The sequence below is a fragment of the Protopterus annectens genome, chromosome 3.part1 (assembly GCF_019279795.1).
Source record: "Protopterus annectens isolate FY-2018-M chromosome 3.part1, PAN1.0, whole genome shotgun sequence".
Lineage (NCBI taxonomy): Eukaryota > Metazoa > Chordata > Ceratodontiformes > Protopteridae > Protopterus > Protopterus annectens.
This window is the reverse complement of record NC_056732.1, coordinates 90,763,749-90,784,792: the sequence shown is the minus strand read 5'-3', so window position 1 is coordinate 90,784,792 and position 21,044 is coordinate 90,763,749. Positions and strand designations below refer to the sequence as shown.

Here is a 21,044-nt window from a genome sequence, read left to right as displayed (position 1 = left end):
CCAAGCGTGCCTTTAAAGTAAGGCTCTTAGAACATATTAGGGACATTGAAAATAGAAAAGAATCAAGCCCTATAGCCATGCATTTTTTGAATGTGCATAATGGTGACAGTAGAGGCTTACAGGGTACTATTTTGGAACAAATTCATGTTTATAAATACAATAATATAGATATTAAGTCACTTTTACTGTATAAAGAAGCTGTATATATGTTGAAATTTAAAACAGTGTCTCCTTTGGGCTTGAATGAAGATTTTAATTGGAAAGTGCTGTTTAATTAATTGCCAATTCTTATTAATTAATTATGTAATTGGTATTTTACTCTAGTATATATTGTGCTGTAGTTTTTCATGTCTTTTACTCCTTGAAGGCTGTGGCCGAGACGTCAGAGTTCAAAATTAATTGTTTTGGTGGATCTTTTGGCTGTTGTTTTTCCTAGGCTTATAATTGCCCCAGGGCAGATAGCCTAGTATGAACCTATGAAAATAATACACCAGAACCAAGGAGATGAATCTAACCATACACATAATACACCAGAACCAAGGAGATGAATCTAACCATACACATAATACACCAGAACCAAGGAGATGAATCTAACCATACACATAATACACCAGAACCAAGGAGATGAATCTAACCATACACATAATACACCAGAACCAAGGAGATGAATCTAACCATACACATAATACACCAGAACCAAGGAGATGAATCTAACCATACACATAATACACCAGAACCAAGGAGAAGTGCATGTTTAGCAAACAGTAGAACAATACAGAATAATGAGGAAAATGAAACAATGGAGGAAGGACATTTTTAGAACAGAGCACTGAACCACCGCCTTTATCCAGTACCCCAGAATGGAAGGGGGGCCGAACCACAATGTCAGAACAACAATACCATCACGAACAAGAGGAACAGGTGCAGATAATTTATGGAGAGGAACAATCTGAACACACCTGTGAGATCGTATATAACTCTGACCGTGACTTTAAAATATATAATTATACAAGGATGAATATTGAACAGAGCTTGGCGGATTTGTTAGCCAAAGGGCAGAGTTTTGTTCCTTCATAAAAATTGGACATTGCAAATACACTTATAGACCTGAAACTTTTCGTAAGAAAACTAAACTTTAGGGTGTTATTTGGTCAAGACAATAATGTCATGAATGAGTATAAATTGGCTAGTACATTTTATCCACCTTTACACCCTACTTTGCATCTTTTCGAACAAATTTGTGAGTTGGACTTACGAAGCATAATAAAACAAGGCAACAGGCAGAATATATTTGTCCAAAACACTAGTAAGAATGAAAAATTGTTTTTAGAAGGGCTAAGACAGGGAGCGATACGTGTAATGCAACCCGAAAAGGGGGGATGGGTTGGCAATTGTGTTTACTGAGGATTACATCAACAGGATGGAAAATGTGTTGAACAGTAAAACTTTTGGGGAAGTCTCTAGATCAAATAGAGCTTATTCAAGAATTAAATCTTGGTTAAATGATCTGTTCATTGAAGCTAGGATTAATATAGACCTCTTCAACTATTTAATAATGCCAGCCCCAAGAATCCCAATATTTTTTGGAATACCAAAGGTCCATAAAAGTATAATAAATCCCCCCATGAGACCGTTGGTGGACGCAAGGCACAGTATCACATACTCCCTGGCAAAGGTCATAGATCAAAAGTTGAAGAGATATGTGACCCAGGAGAGTCAAATTTGTAAAGAATCCTGGACCTTCCTCTCAAACATTAATGCAATAGAGTTTAACCCCATTTATAATTTTATTACAGTTGACATAAAAGATCTATACTCTTCTATTCCTCATGTAAAAGGAGTAGAATTGGTAAGCTATATGATGCGCAGTAAAGGAGCACCTGAGGATGAAGTTTCTCTTGTATGTGAACTCATAGACATAGTGCTAACACAGAATTTTATAACTTTCAACAAGTATTACTTGCAGAAAGTTGGGGTAGCCATGGGTTCACCATGTGGTGCCGGCCTAGCGAACTTAGTAATGGCATATTGGGAGTGGCATTTTGTGAGAAACAATGAGGAGATTGCCAACTGGATTATCCATTACACTAGGCTTTTGGATGATATTTTTATGATTTATAATGGGGATGAAAACAAGCTATAGATGTGGTTATTTATTTTATCAATACAACCCACCCAGTTTTTTACATTCACATTTACTTTCAGCACTGAATCAATAGCCTATTTGGATGTAAACCTCAGGAAAGACATCATTGCCAACAGTTATTGTGCATGGATTTTCCGGAAGGAAACTTATTCCAACACATTCCTTCACTTTACTAGTTGCCATCCATTACATCAAAAACGTTCAGTAGTCAAGTGGGTAGTTAGTAAGAGCTGCCCGGATGGTGACCAGTGATGATGAATTTGTGTTGGAATGCAATAACCTGGGGAACATGTTTAGGATGAGATGTTATCCAGAGCAACTAATCAATTATTTGATTAGAGAAGTCCAGGATAAGAGGGCCGGTGGTTTTTACAAACCATTTTGAGCATTAAGGGTACGATAGGAGGTAACAATGTGGGAGATATGAGTATGGTACCAAGGACAAGAGAATACAGTACTACAGCCCTGATTACTAGATATTATGTCAATGTTCCAGCTTTATACTCCCTTATTAACAAAAATTGAAGCACCAAGAATAGTGTTCCAATGAGGGCAAAATCTGAAAAATATATTACAATACAAGACAAAAGGTGTAAGTACACGAACAGGTATGGGTAAATGTAATATGTGTAACTTTTGCAAACACATGCAGGTTGGCCAATGCTGGTCCCAATTCATTAATGTTGGAGAAACTTGAATTGAAGTGGCAGCTTCGTGCAGACGCCTATGTGTATTCTTAAATTGAAAAATCTAGAGAGGTAGACTCATGAAAGGTGCGAGTCCATACCCTCTGGTTGTAAGGTGCTGTCATATGGACAGAATGGGTCAGGATAAATTATTTTAATATTTTAATATTTTAATTTTCATCAGAATGAAGACATTAAAAATATACATGAAATAAATAATGTTGATTATGAATTTTAGGCTAAATATTTTAGTAAGAGTATATTTAAGGCATTACTTGTAAAATATTGAAATAAATGTTATAGTTAATATGTGGATGTTATAGGGAAGGGTGTCTAAATGTAGGTGTTTGTGTCACATGATTGATGACTTTTTTATTTAAACTTTGCATTTGTACATGTCTGTTATCTGAAGAAGTCTTCCTAGAAGGAGAGACGAAAAGCGCTTAATAAAATGGACTTTATTTTTTACTTGTGGGTGACCAGTGGAGTCATTTCCTAGCTTTTTTATCCAACCTCCCTTTACAGCTCAGAAAGTATAACCATTCTTTCTCCACATTGCAACCCTCTCCCAAAACTAAACTCCATTGTAGCAATCATTGCTACAGTATACTAGGTCCTAAACTCTGGGAAAGTATGCTCCGACAAATAAAAAATACCTCCTCTTATCAGCTAAATGTCATTGCCTCTTATCTAACTACGTCACTTAACCTGAGCTAACCAGTCTCTTTCTCCTATTAGTAACAGGCTTACTGTCCTTCATATACAGCATATTCTGTTTCACAATGTACACTTCTCTTTGGTGTAATGTTTTGTTTAGCATAACTTCTACCAAACACTCAAACTCTTAACATCCTTTACTCAGTTCAGCTAGCATCTCATTTTCACTTAAATAGCACAGAGCTGTGCTTTTCACACACTCCTCACTTTCTACATGAGATTTCTCTTGACTTTTAGATAATGTACGCTACAAATGTGTGTGCTCTGTACATTTTGTTACCTGATAATGGTGTTTTACTGATATGTAATTTTCATTATATCATTGCTGTCTCTCACCAAATGCAATTCTGATTTTCTTGCATTCGTGGGCTGAGACTGAAATGGGTAATTTGTAGTCAGTGTTCCACTCCAATAAACTAAATAAACAGTAGGTCCAAAGGCTTGAGGAAATCAGACCTGTTTGACTCCTTCATGTCAGGATGCAGGGCAGGCCGACATCTAAACAAACCATGTCTAAATGGCTGACTGACTGCACTGCTTTCTTTTATTTTTTTGAAAGTATTTGTAAATGTTAATATTGGGTAGGTTGCTAGTCAGTTTTCTCTGTTTCTGTCCCAGAGGAGGTTTCCCAGGGGTTTTCTAGGTAAACTTATCGGGGCGTTCTTGGTATTCTTGGCATAGAGAAGAGGCCAGCTGCACTTTGGGAACATGTGTCTGCTGTGGATGTTGGACTGAAAGAACTGATATCCACTTGTAGCTAATCTCATTGACTAGGAGTTTTACTGCAGCAGAGATAATCTCATTCAAACATCTTGAGTAACATCACGCAACTGTACTTTCTGAATTGTTTGTCATTATTGTCCTGTAGTTGCCCCTAAGTTGTACAAAGGTTTTTCTCAATAGTCATCCCTTCTAAATGGCATGGGGCACTACTGATGAGCAGACCAGTTTCTGCCTCCCATTAGGTGGAGTAACCTTTTCTGAACTTGGACCAGCAACTTGCACTAGTTTATCTGTCTTAGAACTGTTTCTGATCATTCCATATTTTAAAAAAAGCTGCTTGAACTCTTTCAGAGCTTTCTAAACATCAAGTTACTTTGAACCTGGCTTTTAATGCAGTGTTTTAATTATGTCTGAAACTTTTATCTGTGAAACCACTGTTAACGCTCAGAATGGAATTTGATATTAGATTGTAGCTGTTGTGACTATTAATTTTGTTTTGTTGTGGTTTCACATTATGTTGCATAATTATGTGTTTAGATTTATGGCTGAATTTATGTCTATGTACCTTGTATTTACCATAGGTCATGGCCATAAATGATGATCAGATCAATCACCTACCTGATTATTAAGTAGCGTACATTTATTTAATTTTGTTTAGGTGGTAGAGCACTGATCAAATTTGATCACTTGCAGGCTCAGCATGGGTAGTAAAATAATGTATTAGTCAGCAGTTCTTACTTGACATCCAAGCTTATACATACAGTGCCATGTATGACCAGATTGTCTGATTTTCTTTTTTAGGTCATTAGCATCTACATGGGAATAACTGTGAATTTAGCAGAAGCATGGGAGCCCTACAAAGCAGCCAGAACAGCCCTGAATTACACACTGGATCAAGCAAATATAAAAGAGCAGGTAAAGTGGAGATTTTGTGATGACACTGAATTGCATATATAGTAAAACATGAACTAGAGCTTAGCTGAGGGGTATGTCAAAGTACAAAGGACTTCTTGAGCAGTATTTCAGATGGAATGGAGTAAAGGTTTTTTGGATATCTGAAGAATGATTAGCCAACAAAATGAACATACTTGCTCTGTCTGGGCTCTATGGGTTACTTTGCTGTATGGTGTGGTGAGATTAAAAACCATGTGTTGTCCAGTAGAGACTTCATAATGGCTACCACCAATTCGCAGAGACCATTGTCTAGTAGTTTAGTTTATAATATTATGACCTGCTAAAACACTTTCATCTTGTAGTGCTGAATGTGTGAATCCTTCAGAAACGCACTTGCAATTTGTCTGTGAACAGATTACTTAACCAGGCAGCATTCCCACATCAGCCACAGAAAGAAACATTGGCTACTAGTGTGCCTGACTAAAATGAATAAAGGGAGGCAAAGCATCAGCCGTAGTGAGTTTTGAGACGGTGAGAAATGGCTGAAAATGTTTACAACTTGAGCTGTATAATGTCACAGTTATGTATGATTGTTTTCACCCTGGGCTTAGTGTTTGTACAGCTATAGAAAATGTTCTGCACCAAGACCTTTAATAACTGGGCTAAAGCATAGTATAGGGAGGAAAAGTTTCATCTTTCTCCAAGAAAGATTCTTGTAGAAGTATTTTTTCTGTATTCTTAGTGCCTCCATGCCTGCTGATCAGAATGCCTCCCCCAGTGTGTCTTGAGCCCATTCATTCCCTTTTTCTGGCTATCCACAGTATAGGGGCAAGAGCTGACTGGAGGTGCGATTATCCAAGCATCCATGTTTTGTGCTGTTGCCAGCATCTCTGGAATGAGGGTATTAATACTAGGGACGTAATTACAATTGCTTTGGCTGACATGAGCAGTCATATCACTGAGGGTATTCTACACTCTACCTTTGTTTCTGTATGATTTCACACACAAGTTCACCTGCTTGGGACCACTGAGACCACATCCCAGTCCTGGTCATTTCAGTGCTGTGTGCACACCTTCCACTTGTTTTAACAAATTTACTTTTCTTCATTGAAAGTTGTTGGCAAGCTGGTTTTTAAAGCAGTCAGAAGTGCCCATTCATGATGCTAGTGCATGTCCTGCTGTTGATTGTCACATGCCCTTTTAAAAAGCAGCATTAGCTCGTGCAATCTTCAGTGCTTTTCACTTCAGAACTGTGACCGTTTCCATTTGTATGTAGCTTAATTGGTTGTTTTGGCATTGTCTCCATGTAACAAATAACAAAATTGTGTGTGTGTATATATATATATATATATATATATATATATATGTATATTTTTCAGAATTCTAGGTAATTATTTTGCTGCTGTCTTTGGAATTTTGGGAGGGTAATCTAATTTCCATTTAAGCTGGTAAGACATCATGCCTGCAGCAGGCAAATAGCACCCAAAGAGTTATGTATACTATTGAAATTTTAATATTTTAATTGTGATGGATTTTACAGAAGCCCTAAGATTATGAGAGAGACTTGCAGTTTTGAAAACTTGCATTACTGAAAAAATGAACTGCAACAATGATAAGCTAGAAGGTGGAGAAAAGTAAAGAATCTAACAGAAAGTGTAAAGGTGGTTCATCAAAGATATCTAAGCAGTTAAGAATGATGAAAAGATTGAAAAGAATGATGGAAATGTAAAAAAGTTAATTATAAAACAACATATAGCAAGCGATTCTAATGGACAGATCACTATTAAAAGCTGCTATGACATGGTACAACGCAGTCTATAAAACATCGAAAAAGAAGCTGCATATTCATTGTTTTTTAGAGGCCAAAAATGCCAGTATCTCCATCACTGATTATAATTACGGAGAAATATGTTATTCTTGAAACTTCCAAACCAAAGAATAAAACGGTCACACTGACAAATTAATAAAAACTGCAAGAAAAACCTAGCCAAGCTAGCATTTTCACTATGTGATACCTTAAATCTTCTGTAATAGAGGCCCATGGGATATATGGCAATGAAGCCTTAAGGACATCGTGTTTTCAGCTGTATGGCTTCTGAATGTCCATGACTTTTTACTTTTTTTTGTAATTGGTTTGCCTGTGTGACCTTTTTACTGTTTGGTTTGGATATTATTTGAGATATTTTGCTGACACCGTAATAGTTGTGGACATCAGTTGGGTTTAAAGACCCCTGTGTTTCAAAAGTATAGCCAAAAAGTCCACTTAGCTGTGCTGATGAGGTCATAAGGAGGCTGAAACATGCATGTCCACAGCTAGTGATGTTTGACTTTTTTTGGTCTGAATGTGTCCATAAGGACTTGAAAAGTAAAACGTCATGGCAATTCAGAATCCATATAGCTGAAACACTTAATGATCTTAAGAGGCATTTGCATATATCACATGGGCATATATTACAGGATGTTGAGGTTTAAGGTATCACACAGTGAAAACACTAGCTTGGCTAGGTTTTTGTTGTAATTCTTGAAACTGGTACATTTGGGTAGTTTAAGTTTTTGAACTTGAATATGTTCACACAGAGGAAGAAAAAACTTGGAGAAAAGAATATTTCTGTATTAATTTTTATTTAATTTTTAATTAGGTTAATGGTTTACCTATCAGACTCTAACTATGATCTCTGCCAGAGATAGACATACCATAGGTGAATGAAATTATGGTTGTATTCTAAACAGATATATGCATTCAGTATGCAAGATTGTGACATCACCAGGCACAGAAGGTATTAGTATGTTGACATTTAATACTAAATTGAATTCATAAGGATGTAACATCACGGTATAGTATTTATAGTAGCATATACTGAAATAACACTTGTCAAGGTACAGCATGGTACCTATGAGGTTAAGGCTTGTAAAGTGCTTGAGTAACAGAATTAAGTAACATTTGCAGGCTTCCATTGTTTTGTAGGTGTAAGGATGGTGATAACCTGGAGGTATTGACTGAGATGATGTTTCTAATGTCTGATATTGATAAAGCAGAGTATGAATATGTTCAGATCTTAAAGCGTAGCCATTTGACTTAGTGGACAGTTTGTTAGCTGGGACTGAGCAGTTTAATAGTTTCAGATAAGAGTAAGTAGTAGAAATGATAGATGGGCATTGAGCGTTCTCCATCAGCGCATAGTGTTCACTTTTAAGCACAAAGTTTAATAAACTTTCATATCATATTGATAGTTTGTGTGTGTGTGTGTGTGTGTGTGTGTGTGTGTGTGTGTGTGTGTGTGTATGTATGGAGGGGGGGGTAGTTTGAGTAGTAGAGAACGTAAAGGGCCAAAGGGATGCTAAGTCCATCTAGTTTCTGATTGCAGCCAGTTACTATGTTACTTATGTCTCTTTCTAGCTGATAGACTGACAATACCTATCATTATCCCCAGCACAAATAAAACTCAAAAAGCATTTTCTCTTAAAAGACTAATACTTGCTTTAGTCAAAGGGTGAAGAGAGCCTTCAGTACATTTACTTCAGCTATGTAGAACATGCAACCACAGGGGATAAGAAGTGGGTACAGTTATTGAAGGTTTAGGGGGGTGGGTAGGAAGTATATGAATGGTAGGGCCCCAGTGATATAAGTAATCAGATCATTAAATTCTAAAGAACTAATCATTTGATCTGTTGTGCTAACAAGAGGAGAGGAGCGTGTTATACAATATGAAATGAATACATTGGTGTTTTACAGCCCATCTTACTATAATTTCAGTGCATTAACTAGTTACCATCTATGTTATACTTTTGATGAATATACTGCTTATTTCTGATACTCTGAATATTTTAAATCTCTTGCTGCCTTAATGATTAATAATATATGAAGAAATATTGTTACGTAAAAAGGCCATTACTTTCTTCATTGTACCGTTCTGTTAAACTTGTAGTAAAGTCTAACATCATAATGTACACTAATAACAGAAAGTTCATCATAAGGATCACCAGAGCTGGATTATGGTGAAATGGGGCCATAGGCAGCATAGTGGATTGGGGCCCCACATACACAGCCTCCTCACAGCCATTCCAGTGTCCCATTACTTGGCTATTTCTTCTCAGTTACCATAAACACTGTTCAAACCTCTCAGTGTGCATACTGTTTTTTTTTTTTGCTTTACTTTTATAATAATTATTTGGATTTAATTTAAAACTTTTATTTAAATTTTTTTTAGCAAACACGGATAGACATTTGCTAAACAAAGCAATACAGTCTCACAGTGAAAACAGACTTAGCATTAAAACTTCTCTGCCTTTGAAACTCACATTCATTGAAACAGCATAGAAACCCACATTCAAAGAAAGTGCATCTGACCAGTGGCGGATAAACTTTACCTTTGGGCTGTTTTCAGATAATAGGCCCCTTACACATATTTTTAGGACCATGCATACATGCATGTGTTCTTTGATTCACCTTCCTGATTGTATTGAATTATATTCATTGTATAATACTGCACCACTTGTTAGAGCAGAGCATGTTTTAAATTTGGAGTTTTGAATATTTTTCCAATAACCAATGAAACAAAAAATGCCTGATTCAGAACATGTCAGACATAAAAATCTACTCCAGCTTCTGTTATTACAATCCACCAATATCAATCAATATAAACAATCTCTGCTGAAGTAAGTCATCTAAGATGTTTTTAATGTCTGATTTTGAGAAAGTAGAGTATGATTATGTTCAGATCTTAAAGTAGACATTTGACATTAGAGATCTGTAGCTAATGAAGAGGTTTTTGCTTTAGCAAACAACTTTATATTTCAGTGTTTCATCTACAAATTCAGTGCCTGCTGCCCTTGAAGAGTAAATTACCTATGTTACATTAAAAATGGTAAAATGGTAATATTGCAATAGCGAATGGCTAGCAGACTGACAATAGGTTCATAGTTACTAGGCATCTCATCCGAAGGAGGACATACTCAGGACTGCAACACCCCATCCTTCTTAAAACACAACACAGTATCAGCAGTCTGTTTACATGTTGAGTAGAACCCCCACAGCCTTCTGCATCAAAAGCAAGTGTTCTACCTTTTGTGCTACTAACAATGCTTTTAGGTTCTTTAACACAATAGTGATACTGTTTACAATGTGCAACTATATTGTATAGCAAACAGACTTAGCATGAGCAGCAGTAAACTTCTCGTTCCTTGAAAATGCTCCTGAAACTCAACTCCTTGAAACTCAATTTTTTAACAGCTTGGTAGTCGGGGTAGAGGATTCAGGCTCTTGTTTCCTGTAACTAAAGTACAGGGTTTGAGCCTGAGCAAATTAACCACCTGCTATCCCTAAATGGGGCATTTTAAACACACACACACACACACACACACACACACACACACACACACACACACACACACACACACACTCTCTACCTCACTTGCTGTAGAAGTGTCTGTCCAGGAGTGAGTCTACATTCATTCCATGGAAGCAACAGCATAAGGAAGAATGGAACATGGTCTTGCATGAGTAGAAAGGAAGAACAGGAGGTCTGTGCGAAAACAGACGCACAAACGCAACAGGTCTGTACAACTGTTCACAGAAGGTGTTCTTAAAGAAGAACGGCCTTGAAAAAAAAAAACACATACTTTTGTTTTGTGTAATTAACAAAGTAAATGTGACAGTCCCTTGGCTAGATTAGCCGCCTGCCAGATAATAGGCTCTAGGTGACTGCCTTGGTTGCCTAGTGCTGAATCTGGCTCTGAGGAGCCATGCTGCAGTGTAACTCCTTATTTATGGGAATTAATCACAAGTGTATGCCCTACCATCTTGTTTGACTTCTTTGGCTTTTGAAGTCCCCAGACCAGAGATGGGTCTCCTTCACATATCAGGGATGTTAGTCTCATATCAGGTGGGAAAAGTAGACCATGCCATTTCCATTTTTTTTGTCAGAAAAAGCAATCTATCAGTTCTTTCTGTGTGATATCCAGAAAGTGATAAGTACATGGTTTGATTTTTTTTTCATTAAATCTTCCTTCTTGTGCTGTCTTTATTGGTTGTTGATTTGATCTAAATTTGCTGGAAGTTTTTTCCAAGGTCCATGATGTTTCTACAAAACATCACAACTGTGTAGAAAACAGATTCTGCCTAAAGACTAGCTTGTGCGGTATCTTTTTTGCCTAAGGGAAGCTATCAGGTTTCCGCTTTTAAGCATTTCTTCAACCCTTAAAAAAGACTTTTCTTCATTTTATGTTCCATCTCTGTGTTGTCTGAGGGAGGATTGACACGCCATCAGATCTGACAGTTGGTCTGTTTTCTACCTCCCAGCTGTCTCCATAGGGGTAGCAGATTGGGGACGAATGGGTCATAGGAGTTTCACTTAGGTCAGGATTGCCTGGCTTTGCTGCCAAGCAGGTCCTATAAAGGAGCAAAAAGAGAGAATAATTCTGTGTATCAACTGAATACAGGTCCCCAGGCATGTGTAGTTTGGTCTACTTCACAAGAACGAAAGACAGCATTACCAAAGACGAGAAGGCTAAGATGCGAACTCTGAAACTTAATTTCAACAAGTGATCACGTAGCAGACACGTTTCCAATGGTAAGTAACCAGTTGGCTAAAAAGTGGAAATTTACCCCTTTCCCCACTGTAGTACGATCCCAGAGTTGGTATATTTAGTTGGAGGGTGGCGGGTGCAACTCCCCACCTGGATAGGTTGGAGATTGTGAAGTGTATTTTACATCAGTTGTTGGCCCAGTGGTTACTTACTGTTGGAAAAGTGTCGGCTATGTGATTGTTCATTGAAATGAAGTTTCTGAGTTCTCGTCTCAGCTTTCTTGTCTTTGGTAATGTGGTTTTTTGTTCTTGTGAAATAGACCCATGCCGTTCAGATGCCTTCAGCTTCACGGGGTGATTCTTAACCCCAAGGATATCTCAGCAAGTTTTAATGAACACACTCCTGATTTTGCTGCTCCTGTTTGTGGGGAGTGCAGAGAATGACTGCAATATTCACCTTTCTTAATTCTGCAAGGAAAACCCCTGTCCCTGAGTATTCCTGTTTCAGTTATGAAAAGCTTGCCATGGAGTTTGTCACAGCTTGTCAGACGAGCCCACCTCCCTAACAGTCTGTCAGCTCAGGGTTGACCTTGTTAGCAAGGAGAGAGATCTCTTCACACTTGAGATATCTGATTCTGGTTTGGATACAAAGGAGGAAACGGTCTTCTCTGGCCAGTTTAGCTTCAAATTTAGCATTATTACTAACCATTACTAAAGATAAATAAATAAGTAAATAAATAAAAGATAAAAATTGCAGTTGCGGCACATATCTGAAAATGCATATTAAGTCTACTATAAAAATAAAATAGCAGAAAGTGTTTTTGCAGGAGGGCAAGTACCTCTGCACACCCCACACCCCTTGCTAATTATATATATATATATATATATATATATATATATATATATATATATATATATATATATACACATATATATATATATATACATATATATATATATATATATATATATAAACCAACTCCAAGATCACACTACAATGAGAGAAAGGGCACATTCTCTGATAACCCACTGTGCTGTGATCTCAGTACAATTCGTTCAGCTTTTTAAACAATCACATGGTCTTGATCATGTGAAATTCGACTTTTTAAAAAGTCAGTCATGTGAAATAGACTCGAGCAGTGGTCTCTATGAAATATACCTGTCTCTCCAAACCATTCGTTTGAGGTTACAGAAGAAGTTTAGATCACTAAGCCAAGAATTTCTGATGCCATTTGACATGTTGATGTCCAGTAAGTCTGTCAGTATTGGGTCAGAGGATGCCTTGTATGCCAGACACAGATCACCTCTTAGAAGTCTGTAGGATACCAAGTATAGTGATAGGGCTTTGAGTCGGTCCATGTAGGACATGTTGTTTAGACCTAGTATCCTTTTAGTAAGGTATTGCTCTTGGTATTCCAGTTTTTGCATGTATTTGGATAGATGTATGCCAAAGGGAGCATTCTACTCAATGATTGCCTTAGTGAGGACTGAGTAAATGGCATCCCTGGATCTAGACACAATCCCTTGTTTATAAGCCATGCAGTATAAATGGACTTTCTTACACCAATGGACACATGTTGGTCAAAAGATAGGTCACTGTCCACATAAGTTCCCAAATCTCAAACAACTGGGACAACTCATAGTGGCATATTGTCAGTGTGGTACTTCTGTAGGGTAGAACACTTTCCAAAGGATACATTAAAGCATTTTTTTTGGCATTTAGTTTTAGTCTATGATTTTGGCATCTGTTATTGATTTAGGACAAACTTTCCCACAGGATGGCTAAATCATTTGGGAATTCAATGACTGGTCTTAGTTTATTTATCACAAACTTAGTCAGCAAGAACCCTTTTGGTATTGGCTTTACTTCAAAAAATAGATACTGAAAAGGTGAGGTCCCAGCACAGAACCATGGGGGCTCCACTGGTGACCGGTCTCCTTGTGGAGGTAATTTCCTCTATTTTGATTCTTGCATCCTATCTTTGAGCCAGTTGGCAATCCAGTGGGTGACCTGGGGTTTATTCCCAGTTTAGGTTTTCTACTGTACTTGAGTAGGGAATAGTGTCAAAGGCATGACGTTTTAAACATATTTTATTTTATTTATTTTATTGACAGTTGTTACCCGGGTTTGTCCAGCTGGGCCAGAGGCCCATTTTCAGTGGAGACCCGAGGAAAAAAGCTCCAGTTACAGACAGTATACAGTACATAAAAGTTTGGTTTACAATACATAAAAAGTCTGTTTATAATACATAAAATTGCAGTTTACAATACAAATACATAGAATTTCACAGTGTTAGATAAAATGATTAAGGTAAATCAGATCAGTAGAAGTATACACAATTTTTTTTTGTTATGGTACTTGTTTAGCAAAAAAACTACTGTCAGAGCAATCCATAAAAGTTTTGAGGAGGTGGGGTAGTGTGTATGTTAAGGAAGTAGTATTTTGGGAACAGTACAATAGTGAGGTGTAGGAGATGAGGGTGTTAAGTATAAGATGGGAGGGGTATCAGGAGGTAGATTAAGATGCTAAGGCAATATGATGAAAAATTAGGAGAAAGATTAGGATAAAGGATAGTAGTGGAGTTAGGTAGGGTCATGGCATGTACAGGTTTTGGTGTTAGGTAAGTGAAGTCTGAGTTTCTGAGTGTATAGGGTGGGTAATGGAGCATATGTGTGTTGGAAGTTTATTCTAAGCTTGGGATACAGATGATTTGTACAGAGGTTTACTGATAATTTTCTTTGGTTGGTAAATGTCTAGCAGTTGCTGGCTAGAGGTGCGGAGTGTGCAAGTGGGAGTATAGGTGAACACTAAGGAGGACAGAGCAGGGCAGGAGGATGGTCTGTATAGTATGGAATGAGTGATTTGAAATTATGATAGAAGGAGTTGTTGTGGAAGTTCGAGCCATTGTAGAGAGTTGAGTGCAAGACAATGGTGTGAGTTATAAGGCATGTTTGTGACAGACCTTGTTATTTTGTGGTAAGTTTGTTGGAGTTTGGCCAGGGTAGTGGACTGTATGTTAGGATTGGGGTGGCATAGAGAAGGGAGGGGAGAAGAAGAGCCTGTACCAGGCAGAGTTTAGCATTGGACGTCAAGAATTTCCAGTTGCAATAAAGTAAACCCAATTTTTGGTGAGATTTTTTATACTTTGAAAGATATGCATGTTAAATTTGAGTTTGTCATCAGTGATGGCACCTAGAAGCTTTGTGTGGGAGTCGGGTTGAATGGTGGTGTTATTGGAGGATGTGATGAGAAAGGTAGATTTAAGGTGAGAGAGAGAACGAGGGTGAAATAGCAGGAGTGTTTTTTGGGGGATAAGAATGAGGAAATTATAAGACAGCCACTTTTCAGTGGATAGAAAAGTGTCTTTGGTAAGTGTGTGAAGATCAGAGATATTGCTGGAAGTGCATGTAAGAGTTGAGTCGTCTGCGTATTGAATTAAGGCAGATTGTTTGCAGGAAGTATGAAGTTCATTAGTAATGATGGTGAACAGGAGGGGACCCAAGATGGAACATTGGGATACCCCGGTTGTCACTGGAAGGTAGGGTGAGCAGGAGGAGAGCCATCGAACAGATTGTCTATGAGACAGGTAGCTAGAGAAAAGGGCTAGGGTGGAAGCAGATAGATTGAGGTTAACGAGTTTAGTTAGAAGTAAAGGATGAGAGACAGTGTTGAAGGCTTTGGAGAGGTCGAGGAAAAGAGAGGATATGAAGTGTTTTTTGTCATGGGCCTCAGCTACCATATGTGTAAATGATAGGAGAGCTGTAGCAGTGCTATGGTTAGAGTGGAAGCCATGTTGAGTGGGTGTAAAAAGGATGTTCATCGTGCATACAGCTGCAGTAATCACAGATGGGTTCTCTGCCGTCAGGCGGTCCCTCGAATTCCAAAGTCTTGGTCCGGCGTCGGTTGTTGTCGCTTTCTCTTCTGACGTCAGTGAAGCCAGAGTATATAAGACACAGCCGACGCCATGTTCTTCAGTCTTTTTTGCCGCGCGGTGCCCGAAGCAGAAGCAGTTCGCAAGTGCCGGTCGGCCAGCTCCTGAATTACGAAAATTTTGGAAACCGAAGTCTTCATTAAAGCTAAGTACCCCGTTGGGGAACCTTTTCTTGCCTCAGACCGATGTCAGAAAAAGTTAATAATTGTATTTCTTGTGGGAAGCAAATACCGCATAAGGATTTCCATTCCCTCTGCATACCTTGTTTAGGCCCAGACCACGACGTCTCGGGCTGTCGCTTTTGCGCTACCTTCAATAAACGCACTATTAAGCGTCGGGCGGAGTTCGCCCAACACTATTTTGGTAAAGCTTTCGATTATAAGATGTCGTCGGACTCTCCGACTACCGTTTTGTCCAAAAAACGCAAGGAGAAGGACCGACATGCGAGGCCCGCGGTCCCTGCCGACACCATGCCGAAACAGGCTACACGTGGTCCGGTTCTCAGCGAGACGCCTTTGCAGTCCCTGATTACCGACGACACTCCTTTGGCGGTGTCCTCTGTATCCGAGACCGCTGGGACCTCGGCCCTTTCCCAGACTACAACCACCAAAGCCTTTGCTAATGTTGAGCCTACTAATGTGGACAGGTCCACCTCCACCCATGGTGTCTTTAGACCCTCATCTTCTTTTTCTATTAAGGCCTTTACTAAATCCAAAGCAGCCAGGCATCCCCAGGCCCCATGCCTAAAAAACAGATGCTTAAAATGGCTGAGGATTTAATTACTCTTATCAGAGGTTCTCAACCCCCTCCAGACAAGAGACCCAGAGTGGAGGAAGATTCTCCCTCTTCTGATCAGGGATCCATTTTATCAGAACATTCTGATGTAGAGGAACACTCTTACTCCCCTTTTGAGGATTCGGATGCAGAGCAGTCCATCCCTTCTGTATCCCTCCTGAGGATTTTTCCTTTGGGGAAACCTTGCACACCTTGAGGGAACACTTCCATTGGGAAGGCCAAGACTTTTCAGATTCTAAGTAAAGTCTTAGGGAATTTCTTTTGTTACCTCAACACAAACCTCTGGCGATAACCCCTGTTTTGGACATACTTGATGATGTTTATTCGGAGGCTTACCTTAACCCGGATTCTCTGCCTCCTGCACCAGTCAAACCTGATGGGTACTACAGAGTACCTAACTCTCACCAATTTCTCTTCAAAAGCCATAATGCTGACCCTGAAACCATTTCACAAGGCCCCAAGGGATTGAAGGCCTCCACTGCCAAGAACCCTCTTCCTGCAGAAAGAGAGTCAAGATCTTTAGAAAGGTGGGGAAAAAAGGTATATACCTCGGCCACCCTAGCCATGAGGGCCTTAAATTGTCAGTTTCATATGCTTAAATATCAACAGTTCCTGTTATCACAATTAAGGAATAAAATGTCTCAACCTGAACAACCAGATTTGAAGGAGTTACAGGATATGATGCATAGTGCAGAGCAAGTGGGTAAACATACTTTACAATGTGGTTATGATGCCCTAGAGGCCTCAAGTAGAGCGGCTGCTACAGGATCAGTCATTCGCAGACATGCCTGGCTTAGAGAACAAAACTTGCCTGATCATGTGAAAGCTAAACTTCTAGATGCTCCTTTACAAAAGGATGTGCTGTTTGGTACTAATGCTGAGGAGATACTTCGGAAAATGGAGGAAAAAGCCACATCTATGCAAACTGTCAAAGCCTTTTTACAGGTCCAACCTCCACGTTTTAGCAGAAATTGGCCTTCAAAAAACTGGTCCTTTCCAGCCACTGACAAGCCCCAAAGAGGTAGATACAGGTGCACAAGGGGCAGAGGGCAATCACAAGGATCATATAGAGGCAGACAATGGCAAACTCCAGCACCAAGAGGTGGCGAGGATAGTGCACAACAATACAGGAAGCAAACCCAATGACTCCCTCATTTCCATGCCAAGCATGTCTCGCTGGCAGTACCTTTGGGAGGAAAGCTAGCATTATTTGCAGGCAATTGGCATATTGTCACAACAGACAAATGGATCCTGGACATTATAAACAGAGGCTACAAATTTCAATTTCACACTCTTCCAAAAATGAGAGGCATGCCAAACCTGCCACTGAATCAAAGGGCAGAGGCACAACTACAAATTTCAAAGCTCATAAGCATGAGAGCTATTCAAGAAGTACCTACTCACGAACAAGGTCAAGGTTTCTATTCAAGACTTTTTCTGGTAGCAAGGAAAGGAACCGACTGGAGACCCATTTTGGACTTATCCATCCTAAACACATTTCTACTCGTACCAAAATTCAAGATGCTCACATTACAGCAACTTCTTCCCATGCTGGGCAAGGGGTTTTGGCTGGTAACATTGGACCTCAAGGAGGCATACCTGCATGTCCCAATCAGACAAAGCTGCAGAAGATACCTCAGATTTCTTGCAGGTTCAATCCACTATCAATTCTCTGCATTGCCCTTTGGCTTATCTACTGCCCAGAGTATTCACAAAGTGCCTGGCATCAGTGATTGCCTACTGCAGACTTCAAGGGATTCAAATTTACCCTTATTTGGACGACTGCCTGATCCAAGCGGACAGCAAGCACATACTTCTGGAACATCTGGCATATGTGACACGGTTAATGCATGCTCTGGGATACACAATCAACAAAGAGAAATCAAGGCTAACACCATCTCAGAAAATAATTTTCCTGGGTGCCAACTTGGACACAAACACCCAGATGGCCTACCTTCGCCAGAAAAACAGGGGCAACTATCTCAGTACTTCAAAATACTAGAAAAAAGTACCAGGCTTACTGCAAGGAAAATCCTGCAGGCTCTGGGATTCATGGCATCTTGCATTCTTTTAATCCCATGTGCAAAGCTGCATATGAGGAAACTTCAGTGGTACCTAAAAAACCTATGGTCTCAACACAGTCACAGTTTGGAAACAATAATACCAATAATCCCATGTTTGCAAAAGGAATTTCTATGGTGGGCCCAAGCATGTCAAGCAAACACAGGCCTCCCATTCTGCAAGCCACAAGCAAAGCAAGTTATCACAACAGACGCCTCAGATTACGCCTGGGGGTCGCACATGATGGACAGGTGCATCCAGGGCAAATGGTCCCAAAAGGAAAAGCACCTTCACATCAATCAAAAAGAAATGCTAGCAGTAATAAATGCAATTACAGCTTTCAAGGACTTCCTGCATCCAGGACAATTACTAATAAGAACAGACAACACCACAGTAATGTGGTACATAAACAAACAAGGAGGAACACATTCATACCCCTTGTGCAGACTAGCCATGACTCTTTGGAACTTGGCTCTGGAATGGCAAATCGAACTTCAAGCACAGTACCTGCCAGGATTGGAAAACACGCTGGCAGACAATTTAAGCAGAAATATGACAGATCCACACGAATGGAAGTTACATCCTCAGGTGTTTACAGAAATAATCCAAGCGTGGGGGAGGCCAGACATCGATCTTTTTGCCTCCCACAGGAATCATCAATTGGAAAAGTTTTGTTTGAGAACCTTTCATCCAAAGGCCTGGAGAGTGGACGCCCTTTCATTCAGTTGGACAGCATGGACAGTTTACGCATTTCCACCTCTGCCTCTTCTGCCCAAGGTGCTTTTGAAAGCAAGAGCAGACAGACCAAAGATGATACTGATTGCTCCAGATTGGCCAAGGCAACACCGGTACCCACTGCTGAGGAGTCTAACACATACTCCCCCCTGGTCCCTGCCTCTAATGCCTCTTCTGCTGACTCAGCACAGCTACAAAACTCTTCACAGTCAGCTGAAAACACTCAATCTCTCTGCATGGAAAATTCCTTAACCCCACAACAGACCCTACTCTCCAAGGAGGTGCAGGATGTCATTTTGGAGGCCAGAAGGCCATCTACTAGAAAAGCTTACTCCGCAAAATGGAAGCGGTTTTGTTCTTGGAATGAGAAAAAAGGCCAGGACCCTAGAAAACTGAACTTGCCTCAGGTATTACAGTATCTAGCTGAGCTGCTGAACAGTGGACTTTCATTTTCTTCCATAAAAATCCATGCCTCAGCCATTTCTGCAGAATTCAACACGGATCCTCCTTTATTTTCTCACCCACTCTTACGACAGTTCCTCAGAGGGGCTAAGAATATAAAACCACCAAGGAGACAACCAATACCACCCTGGGATCTTAATTACATACTAGAAAAGTTAACATTGCCTCCTTTTGAACCAGCTGCCTCAACAGATTTGCAATATTTGTCCTGGAAAACTGCCTTCCTTCTGGCTATCACTTCAGCTCGTAGAGTTTCGGAACTACAGGCCCTCATGGCGGTGCAGCCCTTTCTCATTTTCCATCAGGACAGGGTTGTCCTTCGTACCAACCCATCATTTATGCCTAAAGTGGTATCCAGGGTAGCTTTAAATCAAGCCATACACCTTCCTACCTTTTACCCCAATCCTCAAAACAAAGGGGAAAGGCTACTACATTCTTTAGACATCCATAGGCAGTTACGTTACTATTTTTACAGAACAAAGTCCTTCAGGAAATCAGAACAACTCTTTGTGTCCTATGCTGTAGGGGCTCAAGGGAAGCCAGTTTCCAAGCAGACTATTTCAAAGTGGATAGGCCACTGCATACGGTTTTGTTATTCCTATCATAGGAAATCTGTTCCTACAGGTATCAGATCACACTCCACCAGGGCCACAGCTACCTCTACAGCCTTCCTCAGAGGAGTTCCTACCAAAGATATTTTGGAGGCAGCCACTTGGAGTTTTGTACATACCTTCACAAAACACTACCACCTGCCTTTATATTCCAGAACAAGAGCAGGCTTTGCCACTGCTGTTTTGCAGGTTATTCTGGCTCAACCCAGTTCCTCCTAGTACCTACCACCCTGTGTGTAGCTTTGGGACTCTACCCATCTGTGATTACTGCAGCTGTATGCACGATGAACATAGTACAGTTTTGTACCTACCATAAATGTAGATGTTCGAGTGCTAATACAGCTGCAGTACAGGTTTCCCTCCCTCCTTCCCCACTTGGTAAAGGTATGGGGCCTAACAACCCCTTCATACAACCTGACTGGGTTATCCTTCTTTGGTTTATTTGCTTGCAATCACTTCTTTTGGATTTTATTGAAGTGCTTGTATATATACATATAAGCATAGTTTATGTATTACCTTCCTTCTGGGGGCACCTGACATCTGGGGCAAGAAAGACTGAAGAACATGGCGTCGGCTGTGTCTTATATACTCTGGCCTCACTGACGTCAGAAGAGAAAGCGACAACAACCGACGCCGGACCAAGACTTTGGAATTAGGCCGACCGAGGGACCGCCTGATTTCAGAGAACCCATCTGTGATTACTGCAGCTGTATTAGCACTCTAACATCTACATTTATGGTAGGTACAAAACTGTACTT

General features: G+C 39.8%; 1 protein-coding gene across 1 annotated transcript in view; it reads left to right on the top strand.

The window, feature by feature from the left end:
• The window catches only part of WASHC5 (WASH complex subunit 5), a 1,015,994-nt gene that overhangs the window by 250,577 nt on the left and 744,373 nt on the right, over positions 1-21,044 (top strand). The window contains exon 7 of the mRNA XM_044066602.1: positions 5,074-5,187. Coding sequence (XP_043922537.1) covers positions 5,074-5,187 — 114 coding nt within the window. The remainder of the gene's footprint in view (positions 1-5,073; positions 5,188-21,044) is intronic.